This window comes from Oncorhynchus masou, chromosome 27 (assembly GCF_036934945.1).
Source record: "Oncorhynchus masou masou isolate Uvic2021 chromosome 27, UVic_Omas_1.1, whole genome shotgun sequence".
Lineage (NCBI taxonomy): Eukaryota > Metazoa > Chordata > Actinopteri > Salmoniformes > Salmonidae > Oncorhynchus > Oncorhynchus masou.
In genome coordinates this window covers 21,831,995-21,848,565 of record NC_088238.1, presented here as the reverse complement: position 1 = coordinate 21,848,565, position 16,571 = coordinate 21,831,995, and the positions used below count along the sequence as shown (strand labels likewise).

The 16,571-nt window shown below is 45.1% G+C and overlaps 1 protein-coding gene across 1 annotated transcript in view; it reads right to left on the bottom strand.

Moving 5' to 3' along the window:
* Positions 1 to 1,462: 1,462 nt before the first annotated feature.
* LOC135515783 (membrane-associated guanylate kinase, WW and PDZ domain-containing protein 2-like) overlaps positions 1,463 to 16,571 on the bottom strand; it is a 308,130-nt gene continuing 293,021 nt past the window's right edge. The window contains 5 exon segments of the mRNA XM_064939514.1: positions 1,463 to 5,402; positions 8,905 to 9,043; positions 11,615 to 11,758; positions 13,233 to 13,485; positions 16,048 to 16,282. Of these exon segments, the coding sequence (XP_064795586.1) occupies positions 4,591 to 5,402; positions 8,905 to 9,043; positions 11,615 to 11,758; positions 13,233 to 13,485; positions 16,048 to 16,282 (1,583 nt within the window). The 3' untranslated portion in view covers positions 1,463 to 4,590.

Below are 16,571 nucleotides of genomic sequence, written 5' to 3'. Positions count from 1 at the left end.
AATCCGTTATTTTAAGTCGCGTGTGAGGCAGCCTCACCGCTGCTCCCTCCATCCCCCAGTCTGACCATCAGTCCAGTAAAAGAAGCACATTATTATACTCACTTAGCTGTGCCTCACAAGTAATACAACACATCATCTATTACCAGTGTGATCATGTTCCTACAGTTTTGAAATAGTTTCAAAATGGTCTGAGAAGAACAGCATTGGCAGGGCAAGTCAAGCTTAGTCAATATGCAGTGATAATGTATTGGGCCTATAGCCTGCTGTACAAACCTCATTGCAACAGAACTGTTTTTAATTGGTTAATGTTGCATACATATGCTTGTTTGTTAAAGTCATGTAAAAAAAAAATCTGAGCGGTAGATCTCGGCTTGCATTTTGACTCAGAAAACGTTGGTGACCACTGCTCTAGGGTGTCTATTATCTCATCTACCGGTCAGCTGCCAGAATTCCTACCCTTTCTGCATACAAATAGCTGTCAGTAAGCCTCGCTTTAGGAAAGGAATGACAATGCTGGTTTAGATCGGTGGCGACTCACCGTGAGGTGGATTTTCATTCCATAAATTCCGCATTTGCAGGTGCTGGTTCTTAACTCTTCTTGAACTGTACTGTTGGTTAAGGGCTTGTAAGTAAGCATTTCACGATAAGGCCTACACTTCTATTCGGCGCATGTGACAAATTGTTGTTGATTTGGTAGCTGTGACATTAAAAAGTGAAGATTACAGAACTCCAGAATTCTAGTCAAAATGCGCTGATTGAAAGGGTAAGAAATGCCTCATCAAAATGGAATTACTTTCTCAAGCAAAGTACATTTACAAGACGTTCTCTAGTAAAGTTAAGTATGAGATAGATTTGATCAAATATCTCGTCATGTCCTTTTGCCAAAAATAATGGCAGACAAAGGTATTTTAAGGCCAAGTGAACATGTTTGTTGTTGCTTCTGCTTAGCCATTCAGATTGTACATATCTCAAATAAAGTAGACCAGATTCGAGTGCCTGTTAAAATCGTAGGAGGAATATTTGGAACAGCTTAAATAGGTTAATTAAATAACCTATGCATGTATATATAAGAAAATGTTACGAAACGATGCAAAAAAAAGGAGTCTACAATGCTCTCTAGTGGAAACAATAAGAATGTACAATAGTCATTTTGAAATCAGTGATTTGCCTTCTTTCCTTACACAGCACTGCCCTCATGTGGTCATAAGGCAGGGGGAAATCCTGCTGTAAGTACCTCCGGGCAAATTGAGTTGTTTTCACTTGGAACAAAACAGAAGCAAACAAGCCAAAACACGGAGGAACTAACCTGAACTTGTCCTATAAGAAACCTTTGTTTTTTTTGTAGCAAAACGTTTTACTACGGTGTGCACTCATGAATGGGCACTCTGTTCACCTGCCATAAGGCCATCAACGCGGTCAGACATAAATCGGTGACAGCTCGATCCTAATTGAATACTTTACACCGTGTCAAGATTTTATTTGACAGCATTTCAGAATATCATACGGTAAACAAGATTTCTGCAAAAGTTAATATATCCATAGTGTTGCATTTCATAAAAATAGGCCGTTCACTTATAGTCTGGGACTATCCATAATAATACATTGAGTCATATTTATAATAGCGACACACCTGTACAAGGTCAATAACACGGCTAATAATAACACTACACAGTGATACCCTGCTGCATTAGGTAGGCTCAGGGAGTTCATGTATTGTACGTGCCGTCAGTCTTCAACACACGCACCGTTTTAGATATACCTATCTCTTCTGATCTGTCCATAGAAAAGTACTGATATTTGCCTCAATGGGGGACTGCTCTGACGAGAAAAAGCGGCGAACTGTGCAACGAAGGAAGGACATTCTTCCTTGTCTCGAGTCTACACAGAAGTCATGATAGGCTTAGTGATGAAGGTGCAGTATACAGTCAGGACTGGCCAGACACTATAGGAATGGTTGTGTGTGGGGTGAACACAGTGGCACTGTTCAAATGAATCCTTTCTTGAAGTAACCAGTGACACTTACATGAATGAACATGTGCCTGCTTTACATCATTATATATTTATTTATTGTCATTTAACAGATGCTCTTATCCAGAGCAATTGGGGTGAAGTGCCTTGCTCAAGGGAAGATTTTCCACTTATTCAGCTCGGGATTCAAACCAGCAACCTTTCAGTTACTGGCCCAATGCTCTGAACATCTAGGCTACCTGCTGCCTGCCTACTTGAAGTAACCATTGTTCTTACAAGACGTTAGGAAAGAGAGGAAGGATGCATTGTTAAACTATTCAAACAGGCCCAGACAGCAGCTGAGCCACATACTCCTGTCTACTCAGGGTCAGTTCCCCAGCACAATTTAAATACCAATTCTCTGAACCACTTTGTGCTTTAAAGAAACATATTTTCCTCTCGTAAATAGAGATTCCAATGGGCTCAGCGCATCACTCACCTCTCTCGTAATTACTCCTATTCTGAAAGACTGTCTAATATCTTCCACCCGAGGGGGGGGGGGACAGCTTTGTTCTGCCAATGTCGTCCTCCCTTTGCTGGATTGTTAGCTCGACACACTGCAAATTACCACTCAAAAATCAGATGTCTGCAGAAACTAAAGGGGACACATTCGGATTGCTCCTTAATGACTTTTCTTTTATCGCCAAGAATGATTCTTGTGTCTGTCAATGATCATAATGTCTAGATGATTTTAGGTGATTGTCCACATCTCCATGTATAGTATACTAGTTATCAGAGTGACCGATGAATTAGCTTCTGTGAGTCTCAGGGCCAGAGAGAGAGTTTGAGAGAGTTTAAAAAACAAAAAACTCTACCTTAGTCATCGGATGACAAGGCGGTTCTGAGGGACGTGTGTGTGTGTGTGTGTGTGTGTGTGAACTGGTAATGGGAGAGTGCAGACAGAGCCACTGACAGAGCCTCCACTGTCTAGAGCTCCGAAGTTAATTGAGCCACAATCTGGTAGAGAGAGATGTATATATATTTTAACATCACTGGCTATGTAGACACTTAGAGACTAAACAAATGTTGAAATGAATATCCAGACAGTTGTCAGTTGTAATGTATACATATGCTTCTTTGGGAGATAAACGTGTTTCATGTGTTGTGTAAATGAACAGTGTTAAGTGAAGCACAGAGCATTAGACACATTTAAGTGATGAATGAGCTTGTGACAAATGGCAATGTTTCTCTCTCTCTGATCCCCACCAGAAATACTAGTGGAGTTTCCTGCTTTCATACCCTTGCCATATTTTCCCCCAAACACATAATTCTGTGTAGCTACAGCTTGATTACACCATCTGTTAGAGATGTTCTGTCTAGACGTATCGATATCTGACAATGAGATACCAACAGAACCCCAAAAGTTGTGGAACTAACTTCAATCTGTAAGGAAATGGAAAGATTTGCTAATGTTTTCTGACCAAATAAATACTGTGGGGTCTGTAAATATAGTGAACAAATTTCAACAATCCGATATAAAACCATGAATGTCCGTCATGGCACAGATGTATATGAATATTGGGACATTGGTATTGACTGTACGGTAGCAGCCTGGATTGAACCACATCAGTCTAGAGAGTGTTCTAGGTTCTTTAAGTCCAAAACAGACCTCTCTGTCCGTCTGTCCCTGATCGTAAGGCACTCTGCCCCGATATCCCATGAGCCTTCACTCTCTCCACATTGTCCACCAGACAAACCTCAGCAAATTGCTTTGTTCGCGAAGCACAGTGAGGGGGAAACGTGCTTGATGATTCAAGCACGAACAGCCCTTAGAGTCCACTGCAGTCTCGTAGAATGGGTCCACACAGACTAGAAATGCAATATTATAGTGGATTTGTGGCTGTGGATTCATAAGGGAGTGTTGAAAAACGGTGTTGTGTTCCTTCACTCCTCTAGCTTATGAGGCATCTCAGAGCTACCATTGGCCCGACTAGGTATGCATTAGAGTTGATCACGTCCCACATATTAATATTCATCATATAATAGATTTATTTCTATACCATTTGATAGACTCCTCGGGATAGCTTCTTCAGTCTCGTACAGTCTCTTATTTAAGGCAAAGTCCCATTAATGCGTATACTCTTTTTCTAGTTCTGGTTTTCATTCTCTCTTTTCAAAATACACAAAATCAGGCAACCCCTCTTCAACATTCCTTTCATAAAATAGACTTCATTGTATAAAAAAAACTGCAGTGTCACAGTCAACCAATCGGTGAGTGGTTCAATTTGCATGTACGTCCTGGACTGGAGTGCTGTGGGGATTTGAGCACTTCCAAATGAAGTTCCTGTATTCGGACCCCTTAACACTGCTCACGCTACACACATTCTGCTTGGTTTCTTCTTGTTTTGAATTTTTAAGTGGATGCTTTCCAGTTCTTAAGGTGGTCGGTGTAAAATTTCTCTCAAAATAACTTAGAGTACAATATAAATAAAAATGGTTCTCTAAAAACGCATGGAGGAACCCCCCTTTACATCTGAGGTCTAGAGGGTGGGGTAGGGGAGTGCAGGCAGGGTGAGGGGAGCCAATGAAGGGGCTAGCCAGGCTTAGTGTAGCCTGGTCTGGTAGTGGGTATACTCCAAGGTGTTATCTGCTCACAGTGGACGTGCCCGAGCGCAGGGTGCTGGGCAGCTTGTCAGAGCCGGGGATCTTCCAGGGCCCAGGGGACACAGTGGCCTTCCTACCCGCTGCCGTGCTGCCGCTGCTGGTGTTCTTGTTGGCGCGGCAGGGCCGGGTCTCTCCAGGACCCCTCTCTGCCTCTCTGGGCCTAGGCATCTCCTGCCCCGGCTCCCCCTGATGCCCGACACTAACGTCTGGGTGACTGCTGCTGCCGCTCTGAGTACCACCGCTGCCGCCGTTCCCGTTAGAGTTTGTGTATGAGGGCTTGGAGCCTTTCGTCGGGGACTGTGTGGGTTCTCTTTTCCCGTGGGACGTGCTGCTGCTCTCCCCAGCTATCCTCTCCTTAGACCTCCCCCTGGAGGAGCTTTTGGGCTCCCCTCCCCCAGGTAGCAGCTCCTCCCTCCCCACCGGCCCTCCCTCTTTGGGGCAGCTCCCTCTGCGGGTGGACCTGCCACCTTCCTTCTGCTTGGCCCTCCCATTACTGCAACCACTCCCACTGGGCCGGTCCCTCCTCCCGTGGCCGGTCTGGTCCGGATTTTGCGGCTCGGTCGGGGCCTTCCGGGGGCTCTGGGAGCGATCCGCCTTTCTGCTCTCTTGCACCGCCGGCTCCCGCGGGACCTCCTGCGGTGGCAGACGAGCCAGGTCGGGGCCTGTGGGCTGCTGGGACGGGGTCAGATGAGATGAGGGCGATGGCATGGTCAGAGTGTCTGGGGGCAGGGCTACTTCCGACAGACTTGGGGAGGCTGAAGGGCGTGCATCCCAGGGGGAGGTACTGTCTGCTGGGGCACAAACACACAGTTAGACATGGGAAGGGATAGTCTTAACAGTCAGGGGCGAATCCTACCTTCCATTTACTTAGTCATGCATGGATGTCAATGGGAGAAGTTGACTTAAGTGGAAGTTTGCCCTATAGAGATATATCTATGAATCTATAGATTTATCCAAACAACACACACCAAGCCAAAAAACATGCCTCTAGTCTACATGGATGACAGCATCCATATTGTAGCAATCACAACAATCAAACCCAGTCTTTGTGGTATGGGCTGCAAGTGAAATATCACTTCAGTCCTATAAGTCACACACTGCAAGTTCACTTTTAGGCAGCACACATCTCAGTTCCCTAGCTCCCTTTAAAGCCTCAGCACTTCTAAGAAGCGGGCAGAGAAATCGAAAACAGGTTTAATGGAATGGATGATATGCTGAATCAGGCGGTGCTTCAGCCTGGCTCGGGAGAGAAAACCTGCGGGTTCGAGACTCCCCACCGGTGCTCTGGGCTGAGTAACCACGGTAGCGGCTAAACCTACAGGGCTCTACCTTCTCCTGAGAGGCTGCTGCAGCTCACAAGGCCTGTTAGCTTCTCTCTCTGCATCGCTGAGCTTGCAGTCCCAGGGTGATCATTCATTACAAACAGGCAGGCAGGCAGGCAGGCAGGGAGGAAGTCACCAGGGAGGCTAGCGCCAATTGTCTAACTAGCAGGGGGAAAGAGGGAGGCTAGGCTAGTTCCATGAGGCCTCATTACAGACTAGATGGACTCCCAGACCAGCTAGGAAGGTCTGATGTTTGGAGAGAGCTCAGTGGGCAGGCTCACAGTCAATGCAGGTGCCTGTTGAGCTCTGAAACCCTGGACTATTCACACCAGCTCATTCCGCTACCCATCAGCCACTGCTTGGTGTATTGAAGTGATGACCTGTCTCCTGTGGAGGCTATGTGGCCCAATAGGATTGTGAGTGGGAGTATGTGTGCTGAGCTAATGCCTGCTGTCACCTTGGATACGGCTCTGTTCGTTCTGAGGGGCGAGGGCCCTGCTGCCCAGCTAGCTGACTGGATCTGACCTTAATGCAACCTCCATACTCTAGTACTCTGTATGAGGGGACAAATGTACACATGCTCTAATACATCCACACAATACACAGCATGCACACGCCCACATACTCACAACCGTCATGCACGCGCACACACACAGTATCATATTGTGGTGGTACTAAATGTGGCAACCGTCTTTTATTCCACTTCATTATTTCATCAGGATGCCGTTTTTATAAGCTTTGAATTCGTTTTCCTCTGCAAAGTACTGTATAAACGAGCTGAAAATACAGAGCCGCTTTGCAAAATGTAGTTAAATAACCCCGAAGCAGCGCATCAAACAGAAATACTACATCCTCTCAGTATACAGATAAACCTAGGCCTGTAAAAACATCTACGTATCCACACAACCTCCACATCCATGTTACAAATGACTATTCCACTTTTATGTGACTGCTCTGCCCAGAACACACAGGTTGATAGTTGATATGAAAAGTGACGCTGGTGATTTAATATGGCGTCCTCTGGCTGACAGTGTAATGGGCTCATGGTGCGTATTTCACAGCTTTATGTCACCCGCGGGCAGGTAATAGAAAAAAGTATTTCTAATGGAGGAAAGGGGGGAGAGAGAGGGAGGGAGAGAGACAGAAATAGATAACAAAAAAATCTCTGTCATAAATGGCCGGGGAGAGTCTCCGACTGGGAGTGGTAGTCAGAAGTCGCCTAGCGACGAAGAAGGAGACAGACAATACTATTTCCTGTGTTTAAAGACCCTGGTCACCTGCCAAAGCTAAGTGCTGATGACTGTATTTCACAGTGGAGGCCTTGGCTGGCTGTGGAAGAGTTATGTGCAGTGTTAGCCTCAGCGCTAACTCACTACCCACAGGCCGGGAGTGTGACTCTCCGTTACAGAGGTCATGGGAGAGTCTGACACATCACGATTTATTACCAAGAGGGCCGCTAGGTGCTGTCATTCCCTGAGGTGCTGGGGACATAAATGTCTGTTAGGGGCCTCAGCGTGCACCACGGTGGGATTTTATCACAGGAAATAGTCTGCCTATATATTTCTGACTAATCTATCTAGACGATAGTGGTTGTCAGTTTGAATCGCTATTTTGTAAAAGTTGGTTCATGGATCTTTCTAAATGTGTAATATGTATTTATTGTGTGTACATACAGTATAATAATTCCATTGGGCTGGCCTGATGACCACGTGGACATATTCCATGTTCAAAACACCTGGGAACATGGAAATCTCAGACTTAAGTGTGTTCAAGACAACTGGGAACTCAGGGGAAAAAACTAACTCCGACTGGGAAAATAGTTTTGAACGGTCAAACTCTGACATCTTTATAAAGCTCAGATTTTCCGACCTGAAGATCAGTGACGTCATGATTTGACCTCATTCCCCTGCCCCCCAGTTGTCTTGAAAGCCCCAATAGCTGGGGAACTACTGTAGGTTGATGTCACTGTGATTGAAGTGGAGAGGAGGAGCCAGTGTGTTCTGACCAGGAAGTCACAGCTGCAACCCACGGCATGGGCACACAAAACCACACCACAAACCACGACACCAAGTAGAATTAGACTGGAACATGCAGATCGTCACAAACCGTGTCTTTAGAGTGGCCCATTAGGAAGAAATAGGGGGAGCCATGCTTGTCACTTTTCATGCACATGGAGAGACTGGAAGGTACCATTCCTAAGGAAAGGGGAGTAACAACCTATACCAGTCATTAGGGTTAAACCAGACGCCTTGAAAGGAAGAGTTAGACTATTGTTAGTCAAGAGAAAGACAAGTTTATCAGTGTTAAAGTATTAAGTAGAGAGAAAGACATTGCTAGGGAAATAGAAAATACAACTACATTAGAAGATATGCATGCCAGACATAAGCAGAGTTATAGTTTTAAAGTTGATGTTTTAGAGTTGATGTTTTTTGTAATTCTTACCACCTTTTTCAATCCAAATTAGTGATTAGGAACAGGCTCGGGAGATGCGAAGGTCGAGTCATGCATCCTCCGAAACATGACCCGCAAACCGCGCTTCTTAACACCCGCTCGCTTAACCCTCGCCAATATGTCGGAGGAAACACCGTTCACCCGCAGGCGCCCAGTCCGCCACAAGAAGTTGCTAGAGCACGAAAGCCAAGTAAAGCCCCCCCCGGCCAAACCCTCCCCCAACCCGGACGACGCTGGGCCAATTGTACGCCACCCTATGGGACTCCCAGGCTGTGGTGTCGCCGCAACACTCCAATGCAGTGCTTTAGACAGCTGCGCCACTCGGGAGGCCCGAGTAAAGAATAATCTATAGACGTAATCATTTTAGAAATGCGTGTGACTTTTAAAATGTGATTATAGTGTTACTGGAATCAGATGAGATTAGAAGGTCAGCAGGTGGATTTGAGTGTGTTACAGCTGGATTAGCCTTGGCCTGGGGAGGGGTAAACAACAGGGTTTGAGGGACAGAATGGAAACCCACCATACTCTGGGACCTGCCCTGTGCCTCTCTTCAGGAGCAGACGCACCCGCCGGCCCCCTGACTTGATGAGCTCGATGGCCCGGGCGTGGGTCATGTCCCTGGTTGTGTCCCCATTGATCTCAATGATCTGGTCCCCAACCTGGAGAGGAGGAGAGACAACACAGTGAGAGAGAAATACTGTAGATAGATAGTGTGTGTATGTGTCTCGCCCCCCGCTGTGTGTGTGTGCATGCAGGTGTGTGTATGTGCATGAAATCCTGTTGCCATGCAGATACTGCACAGACAATAAATAGACAATAGACCACTGTGACAGTAACCTCTAAATCACCAACCCACTGAGCAACCTGTGCTACATAAACATGCGTTACATTGCGTGACAGGTTCACACCAATTCCCTGATTAGATTAACAAATTATGGAAGAACGCTGGCACACACTGCCGCAACCACCAACGCAATTATTTCTTGGCAGGCCTCGGAGATAAGCACACACACTACGTGTTAAAGCGCAAAATTAATAAGGCAAATTTATTGTGGATCACAATTTATTAGGATCAATGTGTATCTATAAATCATAGTGGTGCAGAGGGATCAGAGCGGCCAGTGTAAAGCGCTAATCAGAATTAGCACTCATGAATATGAATGTGGTGTCAGTTGTCATTAATTCCTGCAGCCCGTTTTTATAATGTCATTTAGATTGAATTATGGACTCGTCCCTGCAGGGGGGTTGAGACTAAAGAGGATACCCTCCTGAATACCAATGTCCTGGGCGTTGTTCATTACATACCAAATGGAAGAAACTAGACTGAAACAGGGAGGGAGTACCTGAATCCGTCCAATAAGAAACAATTGTTTTAGCTTTCCGTTGCAAAACTTATTCTTAATGAATATGACCCAGGACATTAGTCGCTGAAGACCTGGTAGTAACCTATTCATTTCACTAAGTAGACTACACCTCCCTTCCAGCACTACAGTGAAAAGGTTGTGACCTCTCTTTGACTACAACATCAAGTTCGGAGGCCGATTGTATAGGCATATCCCCTGAAGGATCTCACTAACACAATAGCTTCACTTGGGAATGGGACCAGTGCCCTCTTGACCGATAGTGTAGGAGACCACGTGCTGCGGCGCCAAATGTATAAACCAATTACTGTAACAAATGGAAAAGTCATCGGCTAATAGTGGAAGTAATTTGAAAGTGAGAGGAGAGAGAATCCGCCCGGCAACAGAGAGAGAGAAGGGGAGTCTTTAAGTGTTATTAGGCTCATCTGAGCGGAGCTGGGCCGCCCGTCCATCTACACCTTCTGACAGTTAGTGAATGGCTGAGGCCGGCCTGAGTCATTCCCCTTTAAATGGATGGGAAGTGGCTGGGTGTGGATGGGAGAATTGAACACCAAGCCAACAGCAGTAGTATGACCTCCAGATGAAGCATGGTTATCCTTGGATTGTCTCTCCTCTAGATGCTATCTCGAGTCCAGCCAAGCTTACTAAGGCTGTGTCTGAAACAGCACCCTATTGCCTATATAGTGCACTTTTGACCAGAGCCTGAGCCTTAGTCGTGTAAAAAGTAGTATACTATATAGCCGGCCGGCCGGCCCATCCCAGTTCATTTCAACAGCGGTGTTAGATGATCCTACCTTTCCCCCTCGACCATTCATCTCCCCATGATCAGAGTTCAAACTGGGCCTGTGTGTGGCGGACTACAGAGTTTGAGGGGGCCTTTAAAGCTGTGATTACTGAAGGATAAATCACGATACCGGCCCGGGCGTTGAAGAGGGAGACGAGGACCGCTAGCTATCCCTCATCCCCAGTCGATGGGTTTGGGGCTGGGCCCGCCGAGCTGCATTTACCTCGCCGTGACGGAGTGAGAGTAATATCCCTACGGGCCATTTCACACACATTATCTCCGACAGGTTCATTACAGATAAGGAATGCACAGCGATGACGCTATTGGCCCACACTAGGGAGATTGGGCAGAGAGAAAAGTGTGACGGGTAGGAGACGATCAAGATACTTTAGGAGATATAGAAAGACTGCGATGACAGACTTGTAATGTACTCTTTGATATCGGAAAAGTAAAGTGAGATTCTGTATTTTTTACGCCATAAAGTGGTCAGAGTCACTCTGGATGAACATAGCAGGCAACAAGAACATATACAGCTGTTGAGAGAGAGTGACTCATACTTTGATAGAGGTGATGGAAAGAAGGCATGAACTTGGGGAAAAACTAAAAGCTTGGCACGCTCTGCATCTTTTTACAAAGAGTACTAACGTTACATTTGAACTTCTTTTTTTGTGTTAAACAGATGGTGACCGGCAGACTGTCCCTGGAGAGAACATTACGAAACGGACAAACGTGAAAACTATTCATGGTAAAAGCAGCCACCCTTTAATTATTCATCTGAATGTTTACAGTACCTAATGTATTATTGACTAGACGAGAGAAACGTTTCTGCTGCCAGTAAACCCACTAACCCAGCAGGTGTCAAAACATCCCAAATCCTTCACACACTCAACCACACTGCATTAGCAGATTATTTTCTTACAGGGCTTAAAATGGAAATTTGCTGCCAAGATAATCATCAGACAATTATAACTAGCAAATAATAATTATTAATATCCCACTAAACCAGCGTTGGGAGAGAAGCTACTGTAAGTATGTTGAGGGGAAGTGTTAGTTCAGCACAAGATATGACATCGTCATCAGCCTACCCTCATCCTCCCGTTGCGGATGGCGGGTCCGTCCTCGGCCAGTCGCAGGACAAACAGGTCCATCTTGTACTCCCTCCCTCCACGGATACTGAAGCCAAACCCCTTCACACTCTTCTCCAGCTCCACGGTGAAGAAGTCAAAGTCCTGGAGAAGGAGCAGGACACATTCAGACAACAGGCAGTAAGAACCAGGGAGGAAGGAGGGAAGACAACAGGCAGTAAGAACCAGGGAGGAGGGGAAGGAGTAGGACATTCAGACAACAGGCAGTAAGAACCAGGAAGGAGGGGAAGGAGCAGGACACATTCAGACAACAGGCAGTAAGAACCAGGGAGGAGGGGAAGAAGCAGGACACATTCAGACAACAGACAGTAAGAACCAGGAAGGAGGGGAAGGAGCAGGACAGACAACAGACAGTAAGAACCAGGGAGGAGGGGAAGGAGCAGGACACATTCAGACAACAGACAGTAAGAACCAGGGAGGAGGGGAAGGAGCAGGACACATTCAGACAACAGGCAGTAAGAACCAGGGAGGAGGGGAAGGAGCAGGACACATTCAGACAACAGGCAGTAAGAACCAGGGAGGAGGGGAAGGAGCAGGACACATTCAGACAACAGGCAGTAAGAACCAGGGAGGAGGGGAAGAAGCAGGACACATTCAGACAACAGGCAGTAAGAACCAGGGAGGAGGGGAAGGAGTAGGACACATTCAGACAACAGGCAGTAAGAACCAGGGAGGAGGGGAAGGAGCAGGACACATTCAGACAACAGGCAAAGAACCAGGGAGGAGTAAGAACCAGGGAGGAGGGGAGGAACAGGCAGTAAGAACCAGGGAGGAGGGGAAGGAGCAGGACACATTCAGACAACAGGCAGTAAGAACCAGGGAGGAGGGGAAGGAGTAGGACACATTCAGACAACAGGCAGTAAGAACCAGGGAGGAGGGGAAGGAGTAGGACACATTCAGACAACAGGCAGTAAGAACCAGGGAGGAGGGGAAGGAGCAGGACACATTCAGACAACATGCAGTAAGAACCAGGGAGGAGGGGAAGGAGCAGGACACATTCAGACAATATCAGTCACCATCACAAAAGCTAATGGCCATGTGTATTACTATAGCCTGTTTAAACCAGACTGAATGCTGCACTCACCATTGTTTAACTCAGTGCAGCGTTCAGTCTGGTTTAACCCTGATAGAATTACCACAACTTCCTCGTTAACCTCTCTATCTGAACTATTGTTTCTTGCTTGTCAATGCTCATGTATTTCAGTTGAATTTATTTTATTTTAATTTAACCTTTATTTAACTAGGCAAGTCAGTTAAGAACAAATTCTTATTTACAATGACGGCCTACACCGGCCAAACTCGTACAACGTTGGGCCAATTGTGCACCGCCCTGTGGGACTCCCAATCACGGCTGGTTGTGATACAGTCTGGATACGGAACAGGGTGTCTGTTGTGACGCCTCTAGCACTGAGATGCAGTGTTTTAGACCACTGCGCCACTTGGGAGCCCCATTTTCACAGCTTTACATGCTTAAAATAAAAGTTGCGTATAGTGAAAGTACAATTAAAGTTAGCAGACATCCCAGGTCAATATTGTATCGATGAGTAAAGTATCTAACCTGGTAGACCTGTGGCATCTGTGGCTGGATCTGTCTGTAGTCGTGGGGCACAGGCATAGGGAAGTGCCTGGGGTCAGTGGACAGCTGTCTGTAGTCCATCAGAGGAGGGTGTCTGTAGTCCAGGGTGGGTGGCTGGCGGTAGTCTGCTACAGGAGGGTGTCTGTAGTCCAACGGGGGCTGTCTGTAGTCTGTGAATGGAGGCTGTCGGATGTCCGGTTTCACATCCTGCCTCGCTTTCACCTCTGACCTGTAACTAACCAACCAATCAAGTTAAAGGAACATTTCCCACTGGGCCTAAACTGGTTGAATCAACGTTGTTACAACGTAATTTGTCAATGTATTGTGACAAGGAATCTACAAGGAAAATACATTGGATTTGAAAAAAGTAATCAATATTTTGAGGGTGACATTTCAACCACGTAGATGAGGTTGTCATGGTAACCACATTTCAACATAGGTTTGTCTTTGTTGAATTTGTACCTTAAAAACAGCATCAGATCTTCAAAACAACAGGCTGGGCAGCACCTCCTACTGGATAATTTATATATCTACAGCTACCCTTTAGTCTCCCATCCAGGGTTTTAACCAAGCACCACCCTGCTTAGATATGATATTTATCAGTGACTATTACCATGATGCTATCTTGTGAATGATTGTTTTGAGATGTCACTTAAAAACTAAATAGATTTGCTGTTGCTATCAAAGTCATTCCAAACGGAAGGTTTCACAGAGCAAATTAAATGTGACCATACTTTATCACTCATGTAACGTCAATGAGACTATTTTGGCCTATATAGCATTTGCAAAGTCATCGACAGCCATTGTCTCAATTCAAGCCAGAATTCAACTAAAAATAGACAATACAATAGGCCCAGGGTTTCAAGCTTTGATTAATTTCAAACGTAATGATACTTAGTTATATTGAATTGTGTTCAGTTGTCAAGCCACCAAATAACAACATTTGAAGGAAATGTAATTCTTCTGCTTGGATCCTTCCACCTGTAATACTGACTTACTCTTTAATTACGGTTTGTCTCCAAATTCATATTTGATACGTTGGATTGACGTCTCCATCGCAACGAAATACGTAAGTCAACACGACAATCTAAGTTAAAGAATAGGACGAAATCAAATCCAACTTTATTTAAAGTGCATTTAAAGTTTGATTTGAATGAGTCCTATTCTTTAACTTTGATTGTTATGTTGAAAATCAAACACAATTCAATGTTTGAAATACAATAAACAATGAATAGCATATTAACTTGTTGACAAGTTTAACCAATGATATGTTGGATTCATGTCTCTAACTCAACCAAAAATACAAGTTAAAGAATGGGATTAAGCCAGTGGCTCAGATGGAACGATGCAATCAGTAGATACAACTCATTTAAAATGTTGATATTTGGTTGCTTTGTCAACCAAACACAATTTAATATAGCCTAAATTAAGGCTATTGTACAAACTAATGTAACATTCAACTATAAAACGAGTAACACATCCATGGTCACCTTAAGGTTGAGTAATTATAAAATCCTTATTATAAAGCATGCATGAATAGGTCGTCGCAGGTCTCTGGAGATCTTCACTGTTGCTGTAATAATCTGTGCAGAATCTAACAGCATTGATCTCTGCACCATGCACCTTTAATGTAATCTCAACTGCAATCCAGGTCATTTGGTTCTCTATTAGATGAAACACAGTGATAACACATTCATCTTTTGTATAAATAAACAAAATATCTGGCATTGTATTCCCATTTGAACTTTGCTGTGCTTTTAAATGGTTGAAAGCGCAGTGAGACATTTCAGTGAAAACTAAACCAAAAATATGACGTTGTTTTTCCGTTGGAATTTGGTTGTGCTTCTTTCCGATGGTTGAATGCACGGTGATAACACGTTGGACATTGAACTACGTTTTGAGTGGTCCTTTTTGAGTGGGTGTGTATACAGTATGTTGTAGTCTCATTGACCAAGTTCTCAACTAAATATTACCCAATTACCAACGTTGAAACGATGCAGTGTGCCCAGTGGGTTATCACTACAAGCATTTCATATGAAAGCTCCAACTTCATTCAGTTGTGAAGGTAACGCTCTCTGAATCAATTCATGCCAAATTCTAAGTTATTTACGAATACCTTGTTTGTTTCAATCAAACTACCTTTTAGGCAAGACTAGTGGTGGTAAGTGAAATATATATTTTCAACCACATAAAAAGACACTCAGTCTTTTACAGAGTTGCCAATAAATAAGAGGGAATTCTCCAGAGCAGGAGAGAAAGGACAATGACAGGGTACACTTTGGGCCCCCTGTAAGAGCTTGATGAAATATTCAGCGTAGGTCTATAAAGAAGCTATTTAGGTTAATAATTCAGGAGTCCATAAGAGTTAAGTGATGTTATACAACAAACTGGAGACAGGGAGAGAATACTCTCACCTGTAATTCCCTTAGGAACAGTGCTTTTACCCCAGAGATTTAAAAAATAAGATACTACTGTGCTGTATAAGTGAGATTTCCAAATGTGCTGTAAGCCCTAAAGATTACATGCACCCATACACATAGATGATCAACCATCTTAAACTATTTAAATACATAGGAAATGATAGAGCACTCAAATGCTGCACGTCTTAAATCAATTCAAATGTTATTGGTCACACACATATTTAGCAGATGTTATTGTGGGTTTAGCGAAATGCTCGTGTAAATTATGGCCCTATCCTGGCGGACCAATATTTAGAACTGGGCTGGGTGCTATGGATTGGCGGGTGTGTTTTTAAGCAGTGTGCGTCTGTGTGTGTGTGACCATCCGGTTGCCGTACCTGCTGTCGTGGGTGTAGATCTGGGGTGGGGGGGCTGGGGTCTGTGCGATGGGGCTCTGGTGGGTCAGGGAGCTGGGCTGGGTGACTGCAGGGCTGGGTTGAGTGACTGCAGGGCTGGGCTGGGTGACTGCAGGGATGGGCTGGCCCGTGGCGGGACTGGGCTGGGCCTGAGGACTGTGCTGCTGGGTCACTGCTGGGCTCTGCTTCTCTGAGCTAGGGGCTGACGGGCTCAGCTCTGAAACACAGACAGACAGAAATGTCAGACACAGTGACAGATAGATACACACCACAGCATAGACTGTGCTAAACAGAGCCATATTAACATAATACACGGTGCATCTTCTTCAAAGAACTGTCAGTACAATGCTCTAATCTACAGTAGATGCTCGTCATAACCAGAAACACCCATGAAGCATTAGAAGATGGTGACAGAAACAGACTCACTAGACAGTTCTCCCAAACAGACATATCACTCGCTGATCCACGCAAATAGTGCCTTAGCCAGAGATCGAACAACCCCCTTT